Genomic DNA, 22,055 nt, shown 5'->3' with positions numbered 1-22,055 from the left:
CTCTCTGTAGTCCATTATTCCAGCACCCCCCCCCCAGTTAACTAACGAGGCCGGGGAGAAACAGCTCTCTTTAGTCCGTTATCCCGCCCTCAGTTAGCTAACTATTCTAGAGCACCCCCTAGTGTTCCTACGGCAGCCTGTCTCGTTCAACACCTTGTAACCTAGGTGCAATGACTACAAGGCGACGTAACTTGATCAGCTACCCGAAACTCTAGAGAACTCTAAAACACATTTCATTGCCACAAACGTATGAGACACGCATGGGAAGAGATGAATAATGAAGTAATTAGTGAGGGTTTGAGTTGAGAGAGGTAGAGAAGTGGGAGAAGCGAGGAGGGTCGTCAGTTGAAAGTGAGAGTTTGGAGAGGGGTGGAGGGAGAGTAGTAGATAGGTAGAAGTAGAAGAGTAGATAGTAGAAGAAATGCTGCCACCATCCATTCATTTGTCCGTATCTACAAGACAAGGAATGTAACTTGCCTGTATCACAATATTCTCAAAGATGTTATCAAGAGGTCATTATTAGTATGTTCCATCTGTATCATGTACTCATTAAAATCATGAAACCAGTAACCGCAGAGGCTTTCTCATCTTAACTCAAAAACTCTAGGGAACACAGTTAAAGACAATTTAAACAATAAATTCATCAATTATATTTCACATGATAAGTATCATAATTTAAGCAATTCAACTTAATGTTCAAGATTAATATACAAAGTGAGTCATCATCCAAGAATTCGAGAACCCTACAACTGTCTGCCCCTGATCATCACACAACACTTGTAAACACGACTAAGTCACCTTTCATGCTCAACTCGCCAAGTGTCTACCTATAGCTGGATTGAGAGGGAGGGGGGGGGGGGTCTGTAGTTGACAGAGACTGTCCCGCCCCGCTGACTGACAGCCTATCTCGGCGGCTGGCCTCTGCTGTGCTCTACTGGCTGTTCTCCTATCCCTTATCCTCCTATGCTCCCTCAGTATATATTGGGAAACCTAGTAGCTAACTCCGCCCACAAGTAGATAGCTCCAGGCTCTCTACCAAGCCACACCTAAAACTGGCGGCTTGTTTGAAGGCTATCAGGCTACAATTATCAGATTAACAGAAGCAAGGTGAAATTCGCATGAGCTGACCTCAGGTCATTAACGCTTAGAGGTGCGAGATTCAGGTCGACATACTAGCGCCTCTCAAATCTTTGTCTCTGACTCGTGTATCTGTATGTATATATTAATTAAAACAAAACCAAACACCTTTACGGTGTTACACTCGTGTCGTTCCGTCCTTGTCCCAGCGGAGGGTCCCTCTTCCTAAGTTTTGAAAATCTTTTACCCCTCCTATATTGGCTGTTTCTTATCTCCAGCAGATTTAAGACAATGGAGTTCTGGGTTCCCAGCCATATTGGTGTCCTTACATGAGCGTGCAGACGCTGCTGCTAAAGAGGCTATCCACACTTGGCCAATCTCTCGTAAAGGTGTCCTGTATTCAGACTTCTACCCAGTTATTCATTCCTCAATCCTTGCCCACTGGTCTTCTGTTACTGGTAACAAACTGTGTGCTCTTAAGAGTAGTGTCCTCCCATGGCCTTCTTTCTACCACTATAATGGGCGGTAGGAAACCGCTCTGATGAGATTACGTATTGGCCATATACGTTTAACTCGCGGGCACTTAATGGAGCTCTGCCCTGCTTCTTATAAATGATAATAATACTGAAGCCTTGCAAAGAAATCTACACCATGTGAGATCTACACTATCACCTCTGTCAATTTATATTGTTGATATAAAACCTTGCTACAATGTACTTTTTCACCTTACCTGGTATGTTAGATTAAGGACTTGCCCGAAACACTCTTGCAAAGCCACCAACACGCATAATGTAAAAATATCACTCTAATGTAATCTCACCAACCCTTCTCGTAAATAAAATATTATTATTACATGAACTCACAAATGGTCAGAAAACTGGCTAGTAAGTAATTATCAAAAGAAGGCCCTAAGCCAGGAAGGCTATGTAGCACCATCAAATGTGTGAAATAATCATAGGGTTCTAAATATCACTAAGGATGCCAATATGAGAACAGAAATGCATAAGGCGAACAATATCAAAGGTATCCATTTCACCAAGAATTCTATCGAGGGACAAGTGACCGCGAGGGACGGTTGGGAAGCAAGACACACACGTCCTGGAAATCAGGACATTCAACAAGGATATGCACACCATAAGAGGGATAATGCAGTTTGGACAATAAGGAGCAGGGCGGCATTCCATTAAGTGCCTGTGAGTTTGAGTTTACGTGTATGATCAATATGTAACCTCGCTGGAGCCGTTTCCCACCGCCAGTTACGATGGTAGGAGGAAGGCCATGGGGACACACTACTCTCGAGAGCACGTAGTTTGTTACCAGTATCAAAAGGCCAACGGGCAAGGAAGAAAACTGGCAAATGCTTTTTAATATCGACAAATGCAAGATCATGCATGTGGGGCATAACAACCTATGCCACAACTACCAAATTAATAGCATTACATTACAGCAGTTCGATGAAGAAAAGGACTTTGGAGTCAAAATGCACCACTCATTAAAAGTTGCAAAACAGGTGGGTGCAGCAGTCATAAAAGATAACCAAATTCTTGAGATAATCAAGCGTACTTTTGACGCTAAAGTAATGGTTCCACTGTATAAATCTCTGGTGCGTCCCCATTTGGATTATTGTATCCAAACATGTAGACCTCCTTTTCAGAAGGACATAGCTGCTTTGGAGAAGGTGTAACACGGGGCAACAAAAGTCATTCCAGAGACAAGTCATCTCTCGTATCAGAAACGCTTGAAAGCCAAAGGACTAACAACACTGCAAAACAGGCATGACAGGGCAGATCTCATTGAAGCTTTTAATGTATGTACTGAACAAGTTAGAGGATGTTGATCCAGATATTTTCTTCAGAAGGCCAGATGTAACACAAACAAGGAGCAATGGTTTCAAGCTCAACAACCCACAATGTAGAGCCGAGAAGAGGAGATGCTTTTTCACCCATAGGGTTATTACCCCCATGGAAATGCCTACCCGCCAAAGCCTTAACTGCCAAAACTGTGTCAAGTTTTAAAATATACCTGGAAAAGATCAAGGCAAATGGGGGGGGGGGACCTTTGCCAAGCTGCTGGCTTCCTGTCCTCGTTAAGGCCACTAGGGTTAATAGCCCTCAGGTAAATCAGATGTGGGCTCCATGCTGGAGCTGCATATTCCAGTGTTGGTCAGACATATGAGGTATACAAATTTCTGAATGATTCCTTACACAAGTTTCTGAAGGCAGTTCTTATGTTTGCCAGCCTTGCATATGCCACTGATGTTATCCTTTTGATATGGGCTTCAGGGAACAGGTCTGGTGTAATATCAACCCCCAGATCTGTGTGTGTGTAATTACCTAAGTGTAGTTACAGTATGAGAGCTACGCTCACTGTGTCCCGTCTTCCCAGCATTCTGTCATATAACACTTTGAAACTACCGACAGTTTTGGCCTTACACAGTAGATATTATACAGTAGATATAATATAAAAAAAATTTAGGTCGGGAATCAGTACATTACACAACCAACGGTTAAAAAAAGGCGGAGTCATAGAGCTAACAGCTTGATCATTCAGGCACAAAATGGTAAATACAAATAGTAAACCCACACCTACCTACTTACCTTTGACCTCAAGGAAAAGTATGTAGTTATTCAATTGAATAAACTTCTGGTGTGCCTCCACTTGGATTATTGTATCCAGGTATGCAGACCTCATTTTCAGAACAACATCGGCTTTCGAGAAAGTTCAACACCAAGTAACAAAAATCATCCCAGAACTAAGTTGACCCATACCAGGAACAATTGAGGGCTACAGGGCTAACAACTCTGCAAACCAGACATAACAGGACTGATCTCAGTGAAGTTTAAAATTACAGAACAATTTGGAGAATATTGTCCCAGACCACTTCTTTAAAAGGCCAAAAGTATCACAAATAAGGAGCAATGGATTCTATCCCACCAACCTACAATATAAGACAGAAAACAGGAGATGCTTTTTCACTCATAGGGTTAACCCATGGAATTGCCTACCCGCTGAAAGCATAATGCAAAAACACTGTTAAAAATAAAAATCCAACTCGAAAAAATCATCAGGACATGTGCGGGGACGTTTGACAAACTGCTGGCTTCCTATCCACCATCAAGGTGACTAGAGAGAGATGGTGGCCCTCAGGTAAATTCAGGTCACTCACACCCATACAAACATTTTAATGTATGATGACAATGATTAAATTCTTTATTGCTCCATGTCATAATCTGGACTTCCATTCAAATGTGTCTTGATAAACTTGAAGTGAGTCTCTGGTGATATGAATGAGACCTTTACAGCTGCATCTTTCTTCATGGTATCCATCCAAGACAGCTGTGGGTAATATACAGGGTTAGAATTATTTTTATACTCCAGTACATTACTGGAGTTTATTTCTCATCTAAGTCAACCTCCCATTGATATTACAATCTCAAAAACTTTCCCCAACATACTATATTATTTCTGTCCCTTTTATCCTCACTGTAATTTACATAAAACAAAATTAAATGCATAGCTATTTATTTACTTGTAAACTTTGCAAAACCTTGTACCTACTATTGTTTATCCATTTGTATTGTGACTACTTGTTACGACCCTGGGTTCCCTGGGTTGGGTTAGTTGGAAACCAGAGGTCAAATTGAGTTCTAAATAATTACTATACATTTATTTATTTATTTATTTATATACTAGTATATACATACAAGAAGGTACATTGGGATTGTGAGGATACATAGCATAGTAATTACATTCTTGTAAAGCCACTGGTACGCGCAGCGTTTCGGGCAGGTCCTTAATCTAAGAAACTTATAAGTAGGTAAATACTTGCAAAATTTATAAAAATGATAACAGTTACATAGCATGAAAAAAAATAAAAGATGAGAGAAAAATTGTTGGTATATTAAAGCACATAGGTAGCTCAGAATGATTGCAATGACAGCTTGAATGGTAGTTTAACAAAACTTAGCAGGCACAATACAGCATATGGCTAGCACATAAAAGAAGACAGCAATGAACACGATGATAAAGTTGTTTGGATTAAGTACATAAAGATTGGGAGATTGGGTAACACTAGATACAGAGCAAATTTAAAGCTCAGTGTAGGAAACTACGAAGATGAAATTAGGTACTTTTTATTTTTGTTTTTAAATGAGGCAAAAGTTTGACAGCTTTTCAATTCACTAGGGAGTGAGTTCCATAGACTAGGTCCCTTAATATTACAAAGCACTCTTGTATCTTGAATGGTCTGGATCAAATGTAATGACAAATTTTGCATGAGCCTCAGGCTGCAAATATGTTGCTTTCACTGGAGCATCTTCCATCATATCATCCATCCAAGACATCTGCCAATACAGTATGAAGTTAATCATGCTATCTATGTCTTTCTATATATTTACTTTTCTATCCATTTGAACTTATAAATGCATTCAATGGGTTATGACTTGCCTTAGCTTAAGAGTTTTTTCATAGGCTCTAGATGTATCTTGAGCCTCATCCTATACATAATTTTTTTTTTTTGTTAACATGAATCTACAGTGCTTTCAAACCAGTGCTGTACTGCTATGGGCACAAGGTAAAGTCAGGCATGAGATAAAGCTACTAAGCATCTGTTACCCCTGGCAAATAAAAATTATCCTTTAAGGATGACAAATCTAACATCACAAGCAGAAGGAAAACAATTCCTAGACCTGGTACAGGACTCCTTTCTCATACAGCATGCAGTAGAGCCCACACGTTGTAGCAGCATTTTAGATCTTGTGCTAACATCAGAAGAGAGCACGTTTGATGAAATTCAGGTGGGGGGAAAAGTTAACCCCTTCATGTGCTCACCATATTTTAAGATGGACTATGAGTATAGAAACCAGCATAAAGGTAAATGATAATGAATTTCTAGATTACCATTGAGGAAGACTATTACGGAACGAGTGAGGAACTGCAAAACATCTCTTGGAGAGAGCTGATAGGAGAGCATGGCATGGAAGAATCATGGCAAAATTTCAAAAGGGTCATCATGGAACTTGTTCAAAAATGTGCCAAAAAAGGAGAAAGAACAGAAAGGGAACAAGATGGATGAGACAGGTCATAAAACGAGCATTGATAACCAAGAGGAACCGATGGAGAACGTATAAATCCCCGATGAACATTAAAGATTATGAGGTATACAAAAGAGCATTAAACTTGGTCATCCAGAAAATTGAGATTAGCCCAAAATAACTAGAAAAGGTAACTTGCCAGAAACACAAAGAAAGATCCAAAATCATTCTATGCCTATATAAGAAATAGAAAAAAAAAAGACTGTAGGACCCTTAATAGATGAGACTAACCAAATTATATTAGATGACAAAAAGGGCAGCAAACACACTAAATGAATATTTTACATCAGTGTTCACATTAAAAAGGTTAGATGACATCCCATCACCCACAAAAATGTATACAGGTGAGGAGAATGAATTTAGGTATACTATACAGTATACCCATAACATGCAACATAAAAAGGAAGAACATTGACATATTAAAAGACACAAAAACCCCTGGTGTAGATGGAATTCAACCCAGAGTTATAAAGGAGCTGGCAGAAGGACTATGCCTACCAATTAAATTACTTTTCACAAAATCTCTGGACCAAGGGATAGTTCCCCTTGAATGGAAATACTGTATGCAAATGTCACCCTGTTTTCAAAGAAGGCTGAAAGAGCTCAGCAAAAAATTACTGGCTGATCAGCTTGACATCACACATATGCAAGCTCATGGAGAGAATTCTCAGGGAAAGAATCATTCACCATCTTTCAGTGAACAATCATCTACAATTGATACAACATGGCTTTGTTCAAAATAGATCCTGCCTTACAAACCTGCTCACATTTTTTTAAAAGGTTACCAGCTAGTGTATTAAGACAAAGGCCTTCCAGAGGATGTAGTGTAGTGGAATCTCGGTTAACGACTGCCCTAGAGTAAAATTTTTTGCTATATGACGTCAAATTCATCGTAAAACTTGAATTGGTGTACAACGGTTGACTTGGAAGACGAAGTCTGTCTGTATGCATGTGGGTTGAACGAGTGCATGGTGCTGGGGGTGCGGGGTGAGGCACTCTCAGTTTGTTTACAAGTTTATCCTGCATAGTGATTACTGCTGCGACGCTTGAATTTTTTGTGAAGAATTTCATTATTTGCCTGCTTTCTTTGCTTTTTTTTACATAAATGTTCTTATTATATATTACACCATGGGCCCCAAGAAAGTCAGTGGTAAAGTTCAACCTGAGAAAATAATTGTGAGGATGACCATAGAGAAAAAACAAGAGATCATTTGTAAACATGAAAATGATACGAGGGTTGTTGAAAAACAAGTGTCGCTAGACAGGTGTTTAGAGAGAAAAACCAAGTACTGTAGTGAGCCACAAACAGGTCCTAGTGGTATGCACGCAAAATGTAGGAGTGTATCCCAGGAAAGTCATCACTGCCTGATGTTATAAAGGAAAGGGACTTCCCTTCCAAACACTAACACCTTTGCAAGGTGTTAGTGTTTGGCCCTCTCCTCCTCCCCCTTTCCTCACCGTCTTCCATACGCCAACAAGAGTCCTCATTCAAGGTAAGATAGCTACAATACTGTATTATATCTAGTATAAAATGAATGTTAATCGGTATAAAATTTATTTTTAAGCTAATACTTTTGGAGGAGTGGAACGGATTAATTCAATTTACATTATTTCTAGGGGAAAAATTTGTTTTGGTTGACGAATTTTTGGTTGAGATGCATCTCTGGGAATAGATTACAATTGTTAATGAAGGTACCAATGTACATGGATTTTGCCAAGGAACTTTGTTAAGGTACCAAATGAAAGACTATCAAGGAAATTACAGGTCCATGGAATAAATGGTAAAATACTAGAATGAATAAAACAATGGTTGAAAAAAAAAAAAAAAACCAAGGGTCCTGCTAAATGGGAACGAATTTGAATGGAGAAATGTGGCAAGTGGGGTACCTCAGGGGTCCACTTTGTGGCCAACCCTTTTTGTCATATACATTAATGACATAGATGAGAATATTACAAACCATATCATCAAATTTGCAGATGACACAAAGATTTATGGTAAAGTGGGAAATGAAAATGATATTGACGCTTTACAAAAAGATCTACAGCAACTCCACAAATAGTCAGAAGACTGGCAAATGCTTTTTAATATCGACAAATGCAAGACCTTGCACGTGGAGCATAGCAACCAACACCACATTTTTGGGTGGCCACCCATAATAATTTTGGCGTGTTTAGAAAAGGAAATATCTTCTAAGGTGGACAGAGTAGCAGAAGAGATGAAAATCATTGAGAAAATAGTAAGTTTAGAAGAAGGCCTCAATTTAAAGAAACATGTCAGTGATTTTAGGATGATAGGAAAATATGAGAAAGACAAGAATTGCCCCTTAACCCTTAAACCGCGCAAATCATATATATATGATTTCGTGTCTAACGCTATAATTTAAACGCCCCCCCCTGGGATAGGGGCAGCTATAGTACAGCCACAACCAATAGTTGCCAGATGCCACCTAGAAAAAAAATCCAGGCCAATATTCTTGGGTGTTAGAGCGTCGGTATTGAGCAAGCCACCAAGGCTGGCACATGCAGCAAGAGCTCATAGCACCGCTGTTCAGCTTGTGACCACAGCATCGCCTACAAATGCCATAATATATATGATACTGCTATTATTTAGCAGTGATAGTATTACTGAAGCCCCCTGACTGTGATAAAACTGACCAGGATTCTGATAATAGCAGGATTGTGGTGATATTTAGTGCTGTGCTCCATGTTGGGAGGAGTAATGCTGTGGGAGGGGAAGGTAGTGGCATTGTCTTGAGTGTGTGTGGCCACCTTTTATTGACTGCACTCACCATACCAGCTTAGTGGTTCGCTATGGTGAACACAAATGTAGATACTTATATATAACGTCTGTATATAGTGAATAAAAGCAAAAACAGTATAGTGGGAGGAGAATGTGGGTGAGTGAGGTGTTGAGGGAGGGAGTGAGTGGCTGGCTGGAATGTGGCGGTCACTCCTCGTTACTTTTTGACTCATAATAGCAACTTAGTGGTTCGTTATGGTGAACAAAACATGCAGATACTTATATATAACCTGTTTTTTTTTTTGTTTTTTTTTTATTTATTTATTTTTTATTATTATTTTCTACCACAGACGTGGCCACACATTTACAATGCTAACCAGCATATATACATTTTCTTCTGTCCTCCATGGACAGGGTTAGAGAAGTGTTAAACATACAGTTCAAGGGTTTATTGAACACTCAACCACAGAAGGTGATTCGGTGCTTTTAAAATGCTAAGCTAACCTACATACGTAAATACATAGATACACAGATTTACGTATGCCCTACATAAAGTGTTAGATGTGTCTTTTACATAGTGTCATTAATGTACATTCACAAAGGTGAAATGTAATTCTGATCAGCTTCCATATATACTTTATGTATATGTATATGTGTGTGTGTGTGTGTATGTATATGTATGGGTATATAACCTGTGTATATAGTGTAATAACCGACAAAGTATTTGTTCACTGTTTGATGAACACAATTGAATCAACAATATGCACACCATATTTTTGAGAACAGCGATGATTCACTCATTTTATATAACACACTATTGAATAATATTACAGCAAAGAAACTACGAAAAATCAATTAGAGACATTGAAATAATTAGGTAATTATCTCTTTGTGGCAACTCCGGTCTGACAGCTGGCGAGCAACAGATTGCCTGGGACGCACGCTGAGTCAGCGCCTGTTTTTTGCCAGACTTCCCCACCCTATAGCGGGCAATATATGCCACTTATGATTTTTTTTATTATTTTTCCCATGATCAGTGAATACAAACTAATAGGTTAGGAAGAATATTATTATTATTATTTTTTTTTTTATGCGCCTGTGGGTGTCAAATGGTATCTAGCCATGCGCCATTTAAGGGTTAAAAAGAAGTCTCACCAGTTTTGGAAAACGATCCTGGATGATGATTCCAGCATTTCCAGCAAACATTTGAACCATAGGAAGCCTCTCCATCCATGGCCATATCATGTAATCTAGCATACCTGTGGGATGTGCAGCACTGTGTATTAAATTTTTAATACTGTTTTTGCACACGTATAATAATAGTAGTAGGCATCCATCAGTCTTGGCTGGATGTAGTATATTAAATCAATTAAATCCAATATTCATCTTATTTTTCTATAATTTTGTAGTATGCCCCATTTAGAAAAAAAATAAATATTGAGCATTTGTAAGTTTACTCTCTTTTTATCATAGAAAAAGAAAGCAGTGTACTATTAAATCATGACATGATATACTGTACATGAACCAGCAGCAACACCATCTTACCAGGCCTACCACCACAAAAGAATTCAGAGCCTCTTTTTACAAGCTCATTCTCAAACACATCAAGTCCAGATTTGATATCATCGCAGGATTTTTGAGTCTGCTCGTCCTCCTTTGAATAGTATAACTTGTATAAAGGTGTAGTTATCTGGGAGAATAAATATTAGAAATATCATTAGTAAACATGTAGGCTTTAAATGTTTGTAACCAGACTGACTAAAAGAAATTACACACTTTGACTGTATCATGAAGGCATCCCACATGCTAGGCATATCTAAATACAGAGTTGTGGATATTCTAACAAACTAAAGTGCTCTCTCGTGTATATATTCAAGTCTATGCCATAAGGTACACCTAATAAAATCTCAGCTGTGACCATCTCTGACCATTTTGTTAACTGTTGCACTGAAGATTTTATTTAAATGTCACCCCTTGTTGCAAAATAAAACAATAAAACATTTTCTTTAAAAGTGATAGAATGATATATAGTAGGAACAAGATGTGGAGTTTATGTGGATGTATGCTTTTATATTTTACATATTATTACTCAGAAATTATTGTACTGAATATTATAAAGCTTTCAGCAGATCGGTCCAATCCGGTACGTGGCTGGTTCGATCTTCTCCTCCGATCTTCGTGTCTGGTCTTTTTGATGCGAGTTTATCACCACTTGTATGGTGATCAGATGGCTTCATTAATGGTGTCCCACCTGCGAGTTTTGTCTCGGCGGCAGTATGAAGTTTCCTTCTAGTCCTTTTGGCATTTCTTGTCTCATCGTAGGTTGTCTTCAATTTCTGATCAGGTTGTCTTGTCCTTTCTCTCTTGGTTGTTTCAGGACTGTCATTGCCGAATACTGTCGCCTCATAGTGTGCGGCACTGGTGGAGCCACTTCAGCTTGCATTCAGGGTGGGTGTCACTTCTGCTTCGTTCTGCAAGCTTTCTCTGGCATTGTTTCACCTCTGGCCTGCTCCTGTGCTACCTGAGCTATCCTGGTCGTTGGACTGGGTGCTCTCTTTTCTCGCTCTTCTCCTCAGTTTGTGATGGCCTCTTCGGTTCAGGACTGTTTTTCTGAGGCTTTTTTCTTGTTGGCATTGGCCCCCGCGGGGAAGTTGGGTCAGGGAGCTTCATGATCTCTTCCCTCGAAGGGGTTTCTGCTCTTTCGGTCCTCGTGGTTTGTTTGCAGCTGTCTCCTTTTCTGGCAAAGAATGAGACTGCTGCTTTCCAGAGGGGTCCTTGGGTTGTAGATGGCTGGTTTGTTCGACTTGGGCTGCATTATGAATTGTGTCCGGGTACGGCCCTTTGCCATTACTTGCCCGCCACGGCCTCCGTGACAGGGGACGGGCTCTGGGTTGACCCGGTTTCTCTTCTTCCCGGTTCCTGGGCGTGGGTCTCCTAGGTCGTCAGCATGATTATATGGTCCAGCCAGCCTGCGGTCTATCCCCGTACCCCACGACGTTCGTAAGTTTGCGGCTTTGGCTGCTGTTTTCGTTAATATGTCTTGGGCTGACATTCGGACATGGAGCTTTTGGAGGTCAAACAGGGTCCTGGCTGCACTGTACCTCGTCAATGTTCCATGCCCTTCTAGGGCATGTGTAGCCTTGGGTCGCAGGCTGCAGCCAGTTGTCTCGACTTCACATTGAGGAGCGAGTGGCGGCCGCCTCCCGGGTAAGTCCCTCTTTTTCTTTATCTTTGGTTAGGTAGCTCCGGAGAGCTGAAGGGGCTCTTTACAGAAAACCAGCATTGAATGTAATGAAATACCATTTTCTGGGCGAGACCCGGAGGTTCCCTGGCATTTCTCCCTCCCTCCGGTCGGCATTTTTTTTAACTTTTTATATAGTTTCTGAAATGAGGTTGATAGCTGGTATGAAGAGTTTGGGGCTCCCCCCTTCCCTCTACTGGGGAGAAGGGAAGTTGTGCAGGCAGTGGTGTGACAGCTGTGGTGACGTCATGCTTGTTTGCTTGTTTTGTGATCTGGGAGTTCTGCCTGCTCGTTCGGCTTTTGGTTTGCAATGTTTAACCAGCTGTAGTTTGTTTTGGGATTCCTATCTTTCTGGGTGCCTGACCTGGTAGATGGCAGACATAGACTGTTTCCAACTACAGATGGATTTCTATAGGCCATGACTCCTCGTGTCTCTCTGAGGGACTCAGGTTCTGGCTCCAGGTTCTGGCTTGTGGTTCCCGGTAATCAAAGAACTCCAACGATTGACATTGACTGTTGCCATGGTCTACCGGGAAGCCGAAGGGGCTCTCCACAGAAAATTATATTTTTTAGAAGCTATTCACTAGCTTTATAAAGAAACTAAGATTTTTGTCAGTTGCTTATTAGACATTCAGAGCCATCTATTGAGAAAAGAGGTAATGCGTCACAACCTAACATTAGGTCAGGTTGTGGGCAACCTATGTTGCCCCACACTATTTTGTAAAATGTAATATCATGGGTCCCATAGTCTGTTCCAAAAAGGTATTTCACAGATGAAGTGCCAGACAGACCAGGTCCTCTCCCCAGCATCACAGTTATCTAGTTAATGCATTTGCCAAGTGATTCTTCAAATGTTAACCTAATTAATGAAACTAAAACAGCAACTATCATAAAGTCACTGGAGAAATTGCCAACAAACAAGTAGAAAGAGAGGGTGATTACAAAAAATATAGGGACCTATGTGCCAATTATTCTTTAATTAAAATTTTGTCACAATAAAAAAATCATGTTCAGGAGATAATTTATTACTTGTACAAGTTCTACAAATACAATACAGCTAATTATTTAAGTGTGCATATGAAAAAATGAGATAGGACTATTCATTACAAGTTTGAGTTTAAGTACATAAAAAAATTAAGAAGTTTTATGAAATCTGAATTTTAATTAAATGATGTATACATGCATCCTACTGACACTGATGTACACACCTGTGAGATGCGCTCGATGAACATTCGATCCTCTGCTTTTTTCAAAGGATCAGCTGGGTAGAGTGGTGGCTCAGGATAGACCTCATCTAAATAATCACATGTTATCAGTGACTCATATATGCACCGCCCATTTTGCTCTAGAATTGGTACCTTACCAAAGGGATTCTTCTCAAATAGCCACTCTGGTTTGGTGATCAAGTTAACATTAACAATCTCATGTCTGAAATTAGCCAAATTGATTTGTTATTTATTTATTTAATTATATACATACAAGAAGTTACATTGAGTTTATGAGAGTACATAGCATGATGTGTTTACATTTTTGTAAAGCCACTGAAACGCATAGCTTTTCGGGCAGGTATTTTAATATTTTAATAATGAACATTTCCACCTCATTTCATATTTTAATGTGGTGGAGAAGTAACAGCCCAGAGGACTATTAGAAAGTAATGAAGGGAAAGAAGGTTCATGATGTTCAAAAACACAGCATTGATGGTAATGGAACTCCAATTTCTGAGTAAGCCCCAATGTCTCCCTGAAGCTACTTGCTGATATAGTGCCAAACTACTACATGCCATTAGTCATAGAGTTCTTTTCGGTCTACTGGGGACCACGAGTCAGAATCTGGCCTCCTCAGAGAGGCACAGGGAGCAGTAGGGTTATAAAACTTTCTACAAATTTCATTTGTATTCTGCCACCAACAGAAAAGCACCCAGAAAGTCTGCAAGACAAAAGAAACCACTCCTGGTTAGAAATGAGACTGCAGCCTCAAAATTGCCAAAAGAGCTCCCCAACAATGTAACAATGTAAACTATCAAAATTTCATGAAACTAGCATCTGCTTGTTTGCTTCGCTTCCCCTTCATTCAGCGGGAGGAGGAGGGAGGCAACCAGAGGTCAGCCAGCTGGCCCACCCTCAGTTCTACGATGATGGAAATACCCCCAACACCCTGGAGGGAGGAAGGGTGACAGGAAACCACCAGGGCTCACCCAGAAAGTGGCACTTCATTACATTCAATGCTAGTTTTCTGGTGGGGGGAGGGGGTAACCCCCTTGTGGCTACCTGAAGCTACCTATACATGGAGAAAGAAACAAAATGGGCATCAACCAGGAAGGAGGGAGCACAGCCAGAAAGCAAACCAATAGGTAACACAGAACAATTAACACGTGGGTGCCAGATACTGAGTTAGAAACCATGCCGCCATCACACACAGTGGCCCCTAAAACACCTGTGCGCAAAGCAGGCCAGTCCACAAAACAAGGACACCCATAGGATGGCTGAACCCCAAAAATATGGTTACAAAGAACATGCCCCAAGGCCACACTAGGGTGTCGGAGGTAGAGGTAGGAAGAGGTACCGGTAACCCCACCTCGACCAGTCCTGCTTGAAGGCATAGACTTCGATGGCCTCGCAGTCGTGGAAGGGTGCCATATAGTAGTGGTGACACCTTGACCACGCCGATGTGTAGAGGTCAACCTCTAGGAGCTGTACATCCGGCAGAGCCAACTGAACGAGTCGGCGTCAATCGTCCATTCTGGGGACAGAGGAATGAACCGTGACAAGCCGTCCACCAGAATATTGGACATCCCCCGAACGTGAACGGCCAAGAAAGCCATACTCCATAACTCGGCAGACGAGTCACCCAAAGCAGCCAGCCCCAAAGAGCCAAGGACTGCATCGAATCCCCGCAGTTCAGGCAATGAACCACCGGGAAGCAGTCTGAATGTGGCCGGATTGTCGAAGCTCAAGCAACCCGAAGCCTCCGAAGCGACATCCACACAGCCGTGAACTCCGCACTGTGCTGTGGGCCCAACAGAAGGACGGGCCCCACCGCCCCTGGCCGGCCTGGTGAGCACTGGTCACAAAGCCCCAGCCAAGAGACGACACGTTCGTAAACACCTCGAGCAAGGGCTTGGGTAGGCACCAAGGCATTGAACCAAAAAAAAAAAAAAAAAAAAAAAAAACGAAGAGGAAGCCAGCGATAGCAGCCGACGTATGGCATCTGGAGGCCGAACCCAGTGAAAGCGAGAGCGGTTTTAATTTGCAATAGGTGCACCAAATGAAATTAATGGTTTTACCCGATGGACCGACCAAGAGCAGATGATTGTACTTAGTCGTTCATCCCAAAAAAATGTTAAATGGTGTTTCGGGGCCTCACCTAGACCACATATAACTACTGCTAGCAACTTACCAGCTCACAAACTCAACCCCACAAACACAAAAAGTAGCCTGTAAATGAGAGAGACACTTAGAGGACATATATCAAAGGATAAATAGGTTTTATAAATATTACCAGCATTATAATTTAAGTGCATCAAATTCTTGATAAAGTGTGAAGATGTGACAACATGACTGGTCCTAGAACATGCTCTTGTCATTAGCACAATCAGGATACAAGTGAGGTTGATGGGTCCAGGCAAACCCTGCTGTACAGCAACAAGGAGTCCAGCAAGGGCCTCGCCACGGCCCTTGTGGATTTATTCAAGGAGCGAGGTATTAGTGGCATGCATTAGTTTTATCGACAGACTAGTTCGGGCTTCCTTTAGCAATCATGTACACAACACCCAGGGGAATTTGTTTTTTTGTTCTTGTGAATAGAGCATTTCTGAATATTTGTATAAGAGTTTTACACTGTGCCAGATCAACAAAAATGCACTTTTCTTAAAATATTTATATTAATTTTACTCTCAAATAAATTTTTTACCTGATGACAAGTCATACTCTTGATTTATTTTTTAGATATTTTCAAGGATTGAATACGTAACCATTAAATTATGATTTCTAGAATACAACTTACGTAACGTTTTTGGCAGCGAGAACAAGGCGTGTTCGCTGGGCATATGGGCAATATGTCATGTTATAGCATCGCATAACTCCATCTCCCAGTGGAGGACATGCTGATCCTGCCAATAAATTTTTCTTTTATCAATTTTATATACAGTACTTCTTGATGTGCACGATATATGATTGCAGACATAAAATAATTATTTAAATTATTAATATCATATGGAATACAGTATACAGCAGTTCCTACTCAATCCTCTTCTGGAAGAGACACCAGCTCGGGCATCAATCATGTGATAATGCAAGATGTTATAGAAGAAAAGTGTAAGCAGCAGCAAATTAAGGCCATCAGCTTGCAGTTTTCAAGATAGACTGACTTATGTATGACTGAGTATGGGTTCAGGACAGGGGGTGGATTTAAACAGACTTACTTAAGATGGGCCAATAAGTAGGCCCATAGTACTGTAGTACTACTACAGTAGTACTACAGTACTACTGTAGTACTACTGTAGTATTATGGAGTACTACTGTAGTACTCCATAATTCTTATGTTCTTGGCACTACACTATACTACACTACACTACAGACAAAGATTTCAATGAACAGCCTAGACTTAACACTTTCGCGCTCTCCGCAAAGGTCACTCAGCCAACCGAATGTGCGCGCTGCGTTTTTATCGCTTAAGCGTAAAAACAAAAATGTGTATACTCTTTTTACTCTCCTGACCTTAGTTCTCATGCTACGTATTTCATTTTGGCACCAACGTGTTTGCAATAAAATTCTCTAGAAGAACATTAGTAAAATAAGTCACGAAACATATAGGGATACCAGCACCAAATAAATAACTACGTAGATGACTCGCCGTGAGCGCCCATCAGCAACAAAATGTTTTTACTCTTGGGATTATAATCACCTCCACACTTGTTCTACAGCGTTAATTTTGGTATCAATGGACTCGCAATGAAATTCCCAACACGGTGATATGAATATAAGCGTTGAATATTGATGCAGCCCGCCCGCAAGAGTGTGGGAAGTGGTGAAATTGTTACCCGGTATCGGTGACGGGACGACGCACAGCGCTTTGAAAGTTTATACTTATTTCACTCTCATGACATTAATTTTCTATGTACGTCATTCATTTTCATGTCAATGTATTCGCAATAGAATGTTCTATGTGCCCATAGGTAAAAAATATCAACAAAGCGTAAGTTAGAATAGCGACAAATATAAAACAACGCTGGAACATATCAGTGAGCGTCAAACACACACGAAATATTTTTACTTTTGTTATGTTTGTCAAGATTATACTTGTTGCACACAGTTATTTTTGGTTGTATATTGATCGGAATAAAATTCCCTAAACAGACATATGCATATAATACATGATATGGGGGAAGAATTACCAGTATAAACGGCTAAAGTCACCCACCTGCAACCCGTTTGGGACAAAATACCATTTGATCGACGTTATCCACACCTTTCATGAACTTATTGTACCATGCAGCCTAGTGGTGAGAAAGAGAGCCTCATAGCGCGCAGTTTGAAACAAACCCAAAGTAAATCGGATAAAAATTGAATTTTATACAAATATTTTAAAAGTTGACATAACTTTATGTCCACTATGCGTTTACGTTAGACGAAACCGAACGCGCCGGCGCGTCCAGATAGCGCGAAAGTGTTAATAGCCTATTGTCATGTGAATTCATTTGTAACTACTGTATGTGGTTTTTAATTGATTTAAGATACTATGATGGCACAGAGCAATTTCAGTTCCATTGTTCCTTCAAGGAAAAATATGAAATACAGTATATACTCGTTGCAGTAAGACATTGCCTGGTAACAAAAAAATTAAGTATAGTGTACCCAATAGGGTTTCATAGTACAGTTGGCTTTGTTCTCAACTAGCAATTGGGGATCTTGAATTCGATATACAGGTGTCCTTTTATCTAATGCCTCTGTTCACCTACAACCAAATAGGTACACTGGAGTTAGGCAACTGTTGAGGGATTACATCCTTGGGAGGGTCAGTAGGAAGACCTTGGGGCAACCTCGATACAAGGCAAAAGTGAGTGAATATACACATACATAAATACATAAACATACCTGATTTACCCAAGAGCCACTAACCCTCGCGGTCTCGACAAGGAAAGGAAGCTGACAGCTTGTCGAAGGTCCCCCCCCCCCCATTAACCTTGATGATCTTTTCTAGGTGTATTTTAAAACTCAACACAGTTTTGGCAGTTACAGCTTCGGCAGGTAGGCAGTTTCATGGGTTAATAACCCTGTTCGTGGAAAGCATCTCCTGTTCTCAGTTCTACATTGTGGCTTGTTGAGCTTGAAACCGTTGTTCCTTGTTCGTGTTACATCTGACCTTCTGAAGAAAATATCCGGATCAACATCCTCTAAATTGTTCAGTATTTTAAAAGTTTCAATGAGATCTGCCCTGTCATGCCTGGTTTGCCTTTGTCTGAGTAGCTGGTTGCCATTTCCAAAAATGTGAGCTTGTAAGTTTGTAAGGCAGGATCTGTTTTTAACAAATCCATGTTGTGTTGATTGTACAAGGTTTTCACTGAAAAATGGTGAATGATTCCCTCTCTGAGGATTCTCTCCATGAACTTGCAGATGTGTAATGTCAAGCTGATCAGCCAGTAGTTTTCTGCCGAGCTCGTTCTGCCTTTTTTGAAAATGGGGTAACATTTGCATACTGTATTTCCAACTGAGGGGGTGATGGGATGTCGTCCAATCTTGGTCTAAGGATTTTGCGAACAGTAGTTTCAGTGGTGAACCATACTGTCTGTCTGATATATCATTTTTCTCCGGGTGTTCTACCCATTTAGTTTTAATAATTTTTTCCAATATTTTGACTGTTACACTTGTCAATGATACAGGTCTATAATTGAAGGGGGGGGGGGGGTCTTCACTGCTGCCACTTTTGTAGAGTGGAACTACGTTAGCCTTTTTCCACACATCAGCTACAACTCCTGTACACAGGGATGCCTGAAAAATCAGTTGAAGTAGAATGTGCACCTGAGCTCAGCATTCTCTCAGAACCCATGGTGAAACTCCATCTGGACCAACTGCTTTGTTCTTGCTTAGCTCCTTGAGCATTTTTTCCACTTCGTCTCTAGACACCTCTGTGTGCTTTATGTTGTTCTCTGGCATTCTTATTGTGTCTGGTCTGATTTCATTTTGCAAAAACACACTTTGGAACTTTTCGTTTCATGTTTCACACATTTTCAACATTAACATCAGTAATAAAAATGATGGCAAGTTTCTTGGCCTATTCCTAGACAAGAGACTCAACTTCAGCACCCACATTCAACACATAACTAAGAAAGTCTCTAAGATAGTTGGTATACTCTCTAAAATAAGATATTATGTTCCTAACTCTGCTCTCCTCTCACTATATTATACACTAATCTACCCCTATCTTAATTATGGTATCTGTGCATGGGGGTCTACCACTGCAAACCGCCTTAAGCCCATCATCACCCAGCAAAAATCTGCTATCAGAATAATAACTAATTCTGCTTTCTGACAACACTCAGCTCCCTTGTGATCAGATCCCTAAAATTGCTAAATACAGTATTAATAATAATATAATAATTATAATAATAATTTTTATTTACAAGAAGGTACAATGGGTTTGTGAGATTACATAAGATTGATATTTTTACATTCTTGCAAAGCCACTAATACGCATAGCGTTTCGGGCAGACTTAACTCCCTCCACACATTCTCTTGTGTCAACTACATTTACAAAACCCTGTTCTTAAATGCAAACCATGCTCTGAAACTCTCCCTGGACAGATGTAATAGGACCCATTATCACCACACCAGAAATAAATATATCTTTGATATCCCCAGGGTCAAACTTAATCTGTGTAAACACACTATGCAAATTAAGGGACCTAGTCTATAGAACTCACTCCCTAGTGAACTGAAAAGCTGTCAAACTTTTGCCTTATTTAAAAGCAAAACCAAAAAATACCTAATTTCATCTTCTTAGTTTCCTACACTGAGCTTTAAATTTGCTCTGTACCTAGTATTACCCAATCTCCTAATTTTTATGTACTTAACCCAAACAACCTTATCATTGTGTTCATTGCTGTCTTCTTTTATGTGCTAGCCATATGCTGTATTGTGCCTACTAATTTTTGTCAACTACCATTCAAGCTGTCATTGCAATCAATCTGAGCTACCTATGTGCTTTAGTATACCTACAATTTTCTCTTTTTTTTTTTCTTGCCTTGTAACTGTTATCATTTTTATAAATTTTGCAAGTATTTGCCTACTTAAATTTTCTTAGATTAAGGACCTGCCCGAAATGCTGCACTTACTAGTGGCTTTACAAGATTGTAATTACCATTTTATGTATCCTCACAATCCCAATGTACCTTCTTGTATATACATAAATAAATAAACTGACTTAGTTATGTTAGTTTAGGTTAGGTTATGATCGGTTAGGCTAGGTAGATTTTGTTGGATTTGGTTGTATTTGTATGTTAGTTTTAATTCATATTAAAACAAAATTAATCATATATAATATAATGGAAATCTTCATCATTTCATAAAGAATTTAAGAATAATATATATAAAAAAAATTGTTTTTGCAAAACTTTTGGATTTTTTTTTCCAAACAGCAAGTTAAGGGTCCTCTGGTAGGTTAGAAGGGCAGCAAGTTCTCCTAAGGTTTCAAAATGTCATGAAAACCGTTAATTGAATGTGACCTCTCCTAACCTAACAGCCTAAGCCAGAGGACCCAAAACAGAAAACAGGCCAGTACATCACTCTTGAACCAATTCCATTTTAATTACATGACAGTTTGATTGCCTCTTGGATTCTTGTTGCCTGGAGGCAACATTATCAGATCAACCGGGGAATTGATCCCATCTTCGACATTACGGATATTATCATAAATGTGTAATTTAATAAACTCCACATTGATTTAGGAAAACTATTTTGTCAAATAAAGTTCATAAAAGGTCCCCTCCGCCCGACTTTGCACCCTTAAAATAAACATAATCTTGAGAGGGTTGCAAGATGTGAATCCCTTGCTTTATGTTAAAGTTTGTTCACGTAAGTCCCAGCTGCGTCTGGGTACAAGAACTGGATAAACAACCCAACGGGTTGTTCTTATTGGACCTATTATTAGTTTCCTATTAAACAGCCCAGCGGGTTGTTGTACATGCTGCTACGGCGGTATGTTCAATCACAGGATGAGTAACGTTACCCAATAAACTAGCCCTCCGGAGAAAAAATAAAAAAAAAATATTAAATAGATTTGACAATTCCTTGAGAACTATATTAAACTTGAGGAAACTCACCTGTACTGAGATGCTTGGTGGTCATGGTGACGAGGGGGGAGAGCCGAGCCTGGTTGGCCATTATCAGCGAGGTTATGAGTCTCTGAGAGTACTGGTGGCCGCCAGCTGGAGGTGTTTCTCACCATGACTCCTCCAATATCACTCTCCTCCGGTGTATTTGCTATTTGTCTCAGGGTTGCCAGTTCCAAATTACTAAAAGTAGCGAGCTGACGGTCAAAAAGTAGCGAATTTGCAAGTAGAGTAGCCCAATTTTTTGTTTAGTCAAATCGAATCAAATCAAATGTTTATTCAGGTAAAAGTACATACATACAAGATGAGTTACAAACATAATGTTAGGTTTCTAGATAGCGACAGTACATACAGACAGATGACATTCAAATTTAGTACCTTACCTTGAGGTGCTTCCGGGGCTTAGCGTCCCCGCGGCCCGGTCGTCGACCAGGCCTCCTGGTTGCCGGACTGATCAACCAGGCTGTTGGACGCGGCTGCTCGCAGCCTGACGTATGAGTCACAGCCTGGTTGATCAGGTATCCTTTGGAGGTGCTTATCCAGTTCTCTCTTGAACACTGTGAGGGGTCGGCCAGT

General features: G+C 40.2%; 1 protein-coding gene and 1 long non-coding RNA gene across 4 annotated transcripts in view; one reads left to right on the top strand and one right to left on the bottom strand.

Moving 5' to 3' along the window:
• LOC138353691 (uncharacterized) overlaps nt 1-22,055 on the top strand; it is a 236,081-nt gene that overhangs the window by 205,466 nt on the left and 8,560 nt on the right. The gene's annotated exons all lie outside the window — the stretch shown is intronic.
• Nucleotides 627-21,639, bottom strand: LOC123768218 (pyrimidodiazepine synthase). Of its 3 annotated transcripts, none has more exons than XM_045758660.2 (6): nt 21,471-21,636; nt 16,157-16,262; nt 13,360-13,579; nt 10,456-10,600; nt 10,066-10,169; nt 627-4,413 (listed from the first exon to the last, which is right to left on the bottom strand). In XM_045758660.2, the coding sequence occupies exons 1-6, from the start codon at nt 21,529-21,531 to the stop codon at nt 4,288-4,290; spliced, it is 762 nt and encodes a 253-aa protein (XP_045614616.1). In that variant the 5' UTR covers nt 21,532-21,636; the 3' UTR covers nt 627-4,287. The 3 variants fall into 3 exon arrangements, with proteins under 3 accessions (XP_045614616.1, XP_045614619.1, XP_045614618.1); XM_045758662.2 differs by lacking the exon at nt 627-4,413 and adding an exon at nt 4,739-5,420 and having other exon boundaries at nt 21,471-21,639; XM_045758663.2 differs by lacking the exon at nt 10,066-10,169 and having other exon boundaries at nt 21,471-21,639.

This window comes from Procambarus clarkii, chromosome 59 (genome assembly GCF_040958095.1).
Source record: "Procambarus clarkii isolate CNS0578487 chromosome 59, FALCON_Pclarkii_2.0, whole genome shotgun sequence".
Taxonomy (NCBI): Eukaryota; Metazoa; Arthropoda; class Malacostraca; order Decapoda; family Cambaridae; genus Procambarus; species Procambarus clarkii.
This window is presented reverse-complemented; position numbering and strand designations above follow the sequence as displayed.

Coding starts and splice junctions, on each gene's coding strand:
- LOC123768218 (XM_045758662.2), bottom strand. CDS start 21,531: ATGGCCAACCAGGCTCGGCTCTCCCCCCTCGTCACCATGACCACCAAG. Junction 10,170..10,455: donor CTTTTGTGGTGGTAGGCCTG/GTAAGATGGTGT, acceptor CACATCCCACAG/GTATGCTAGATTACATGATA. Junction 5,421..10,065: donor AGGATCGTTTTCCAAAACTG/GTGAGACTTCTT, acceptor CTGTATTGGCAG/ATGTCTTGGATGGATGATAT.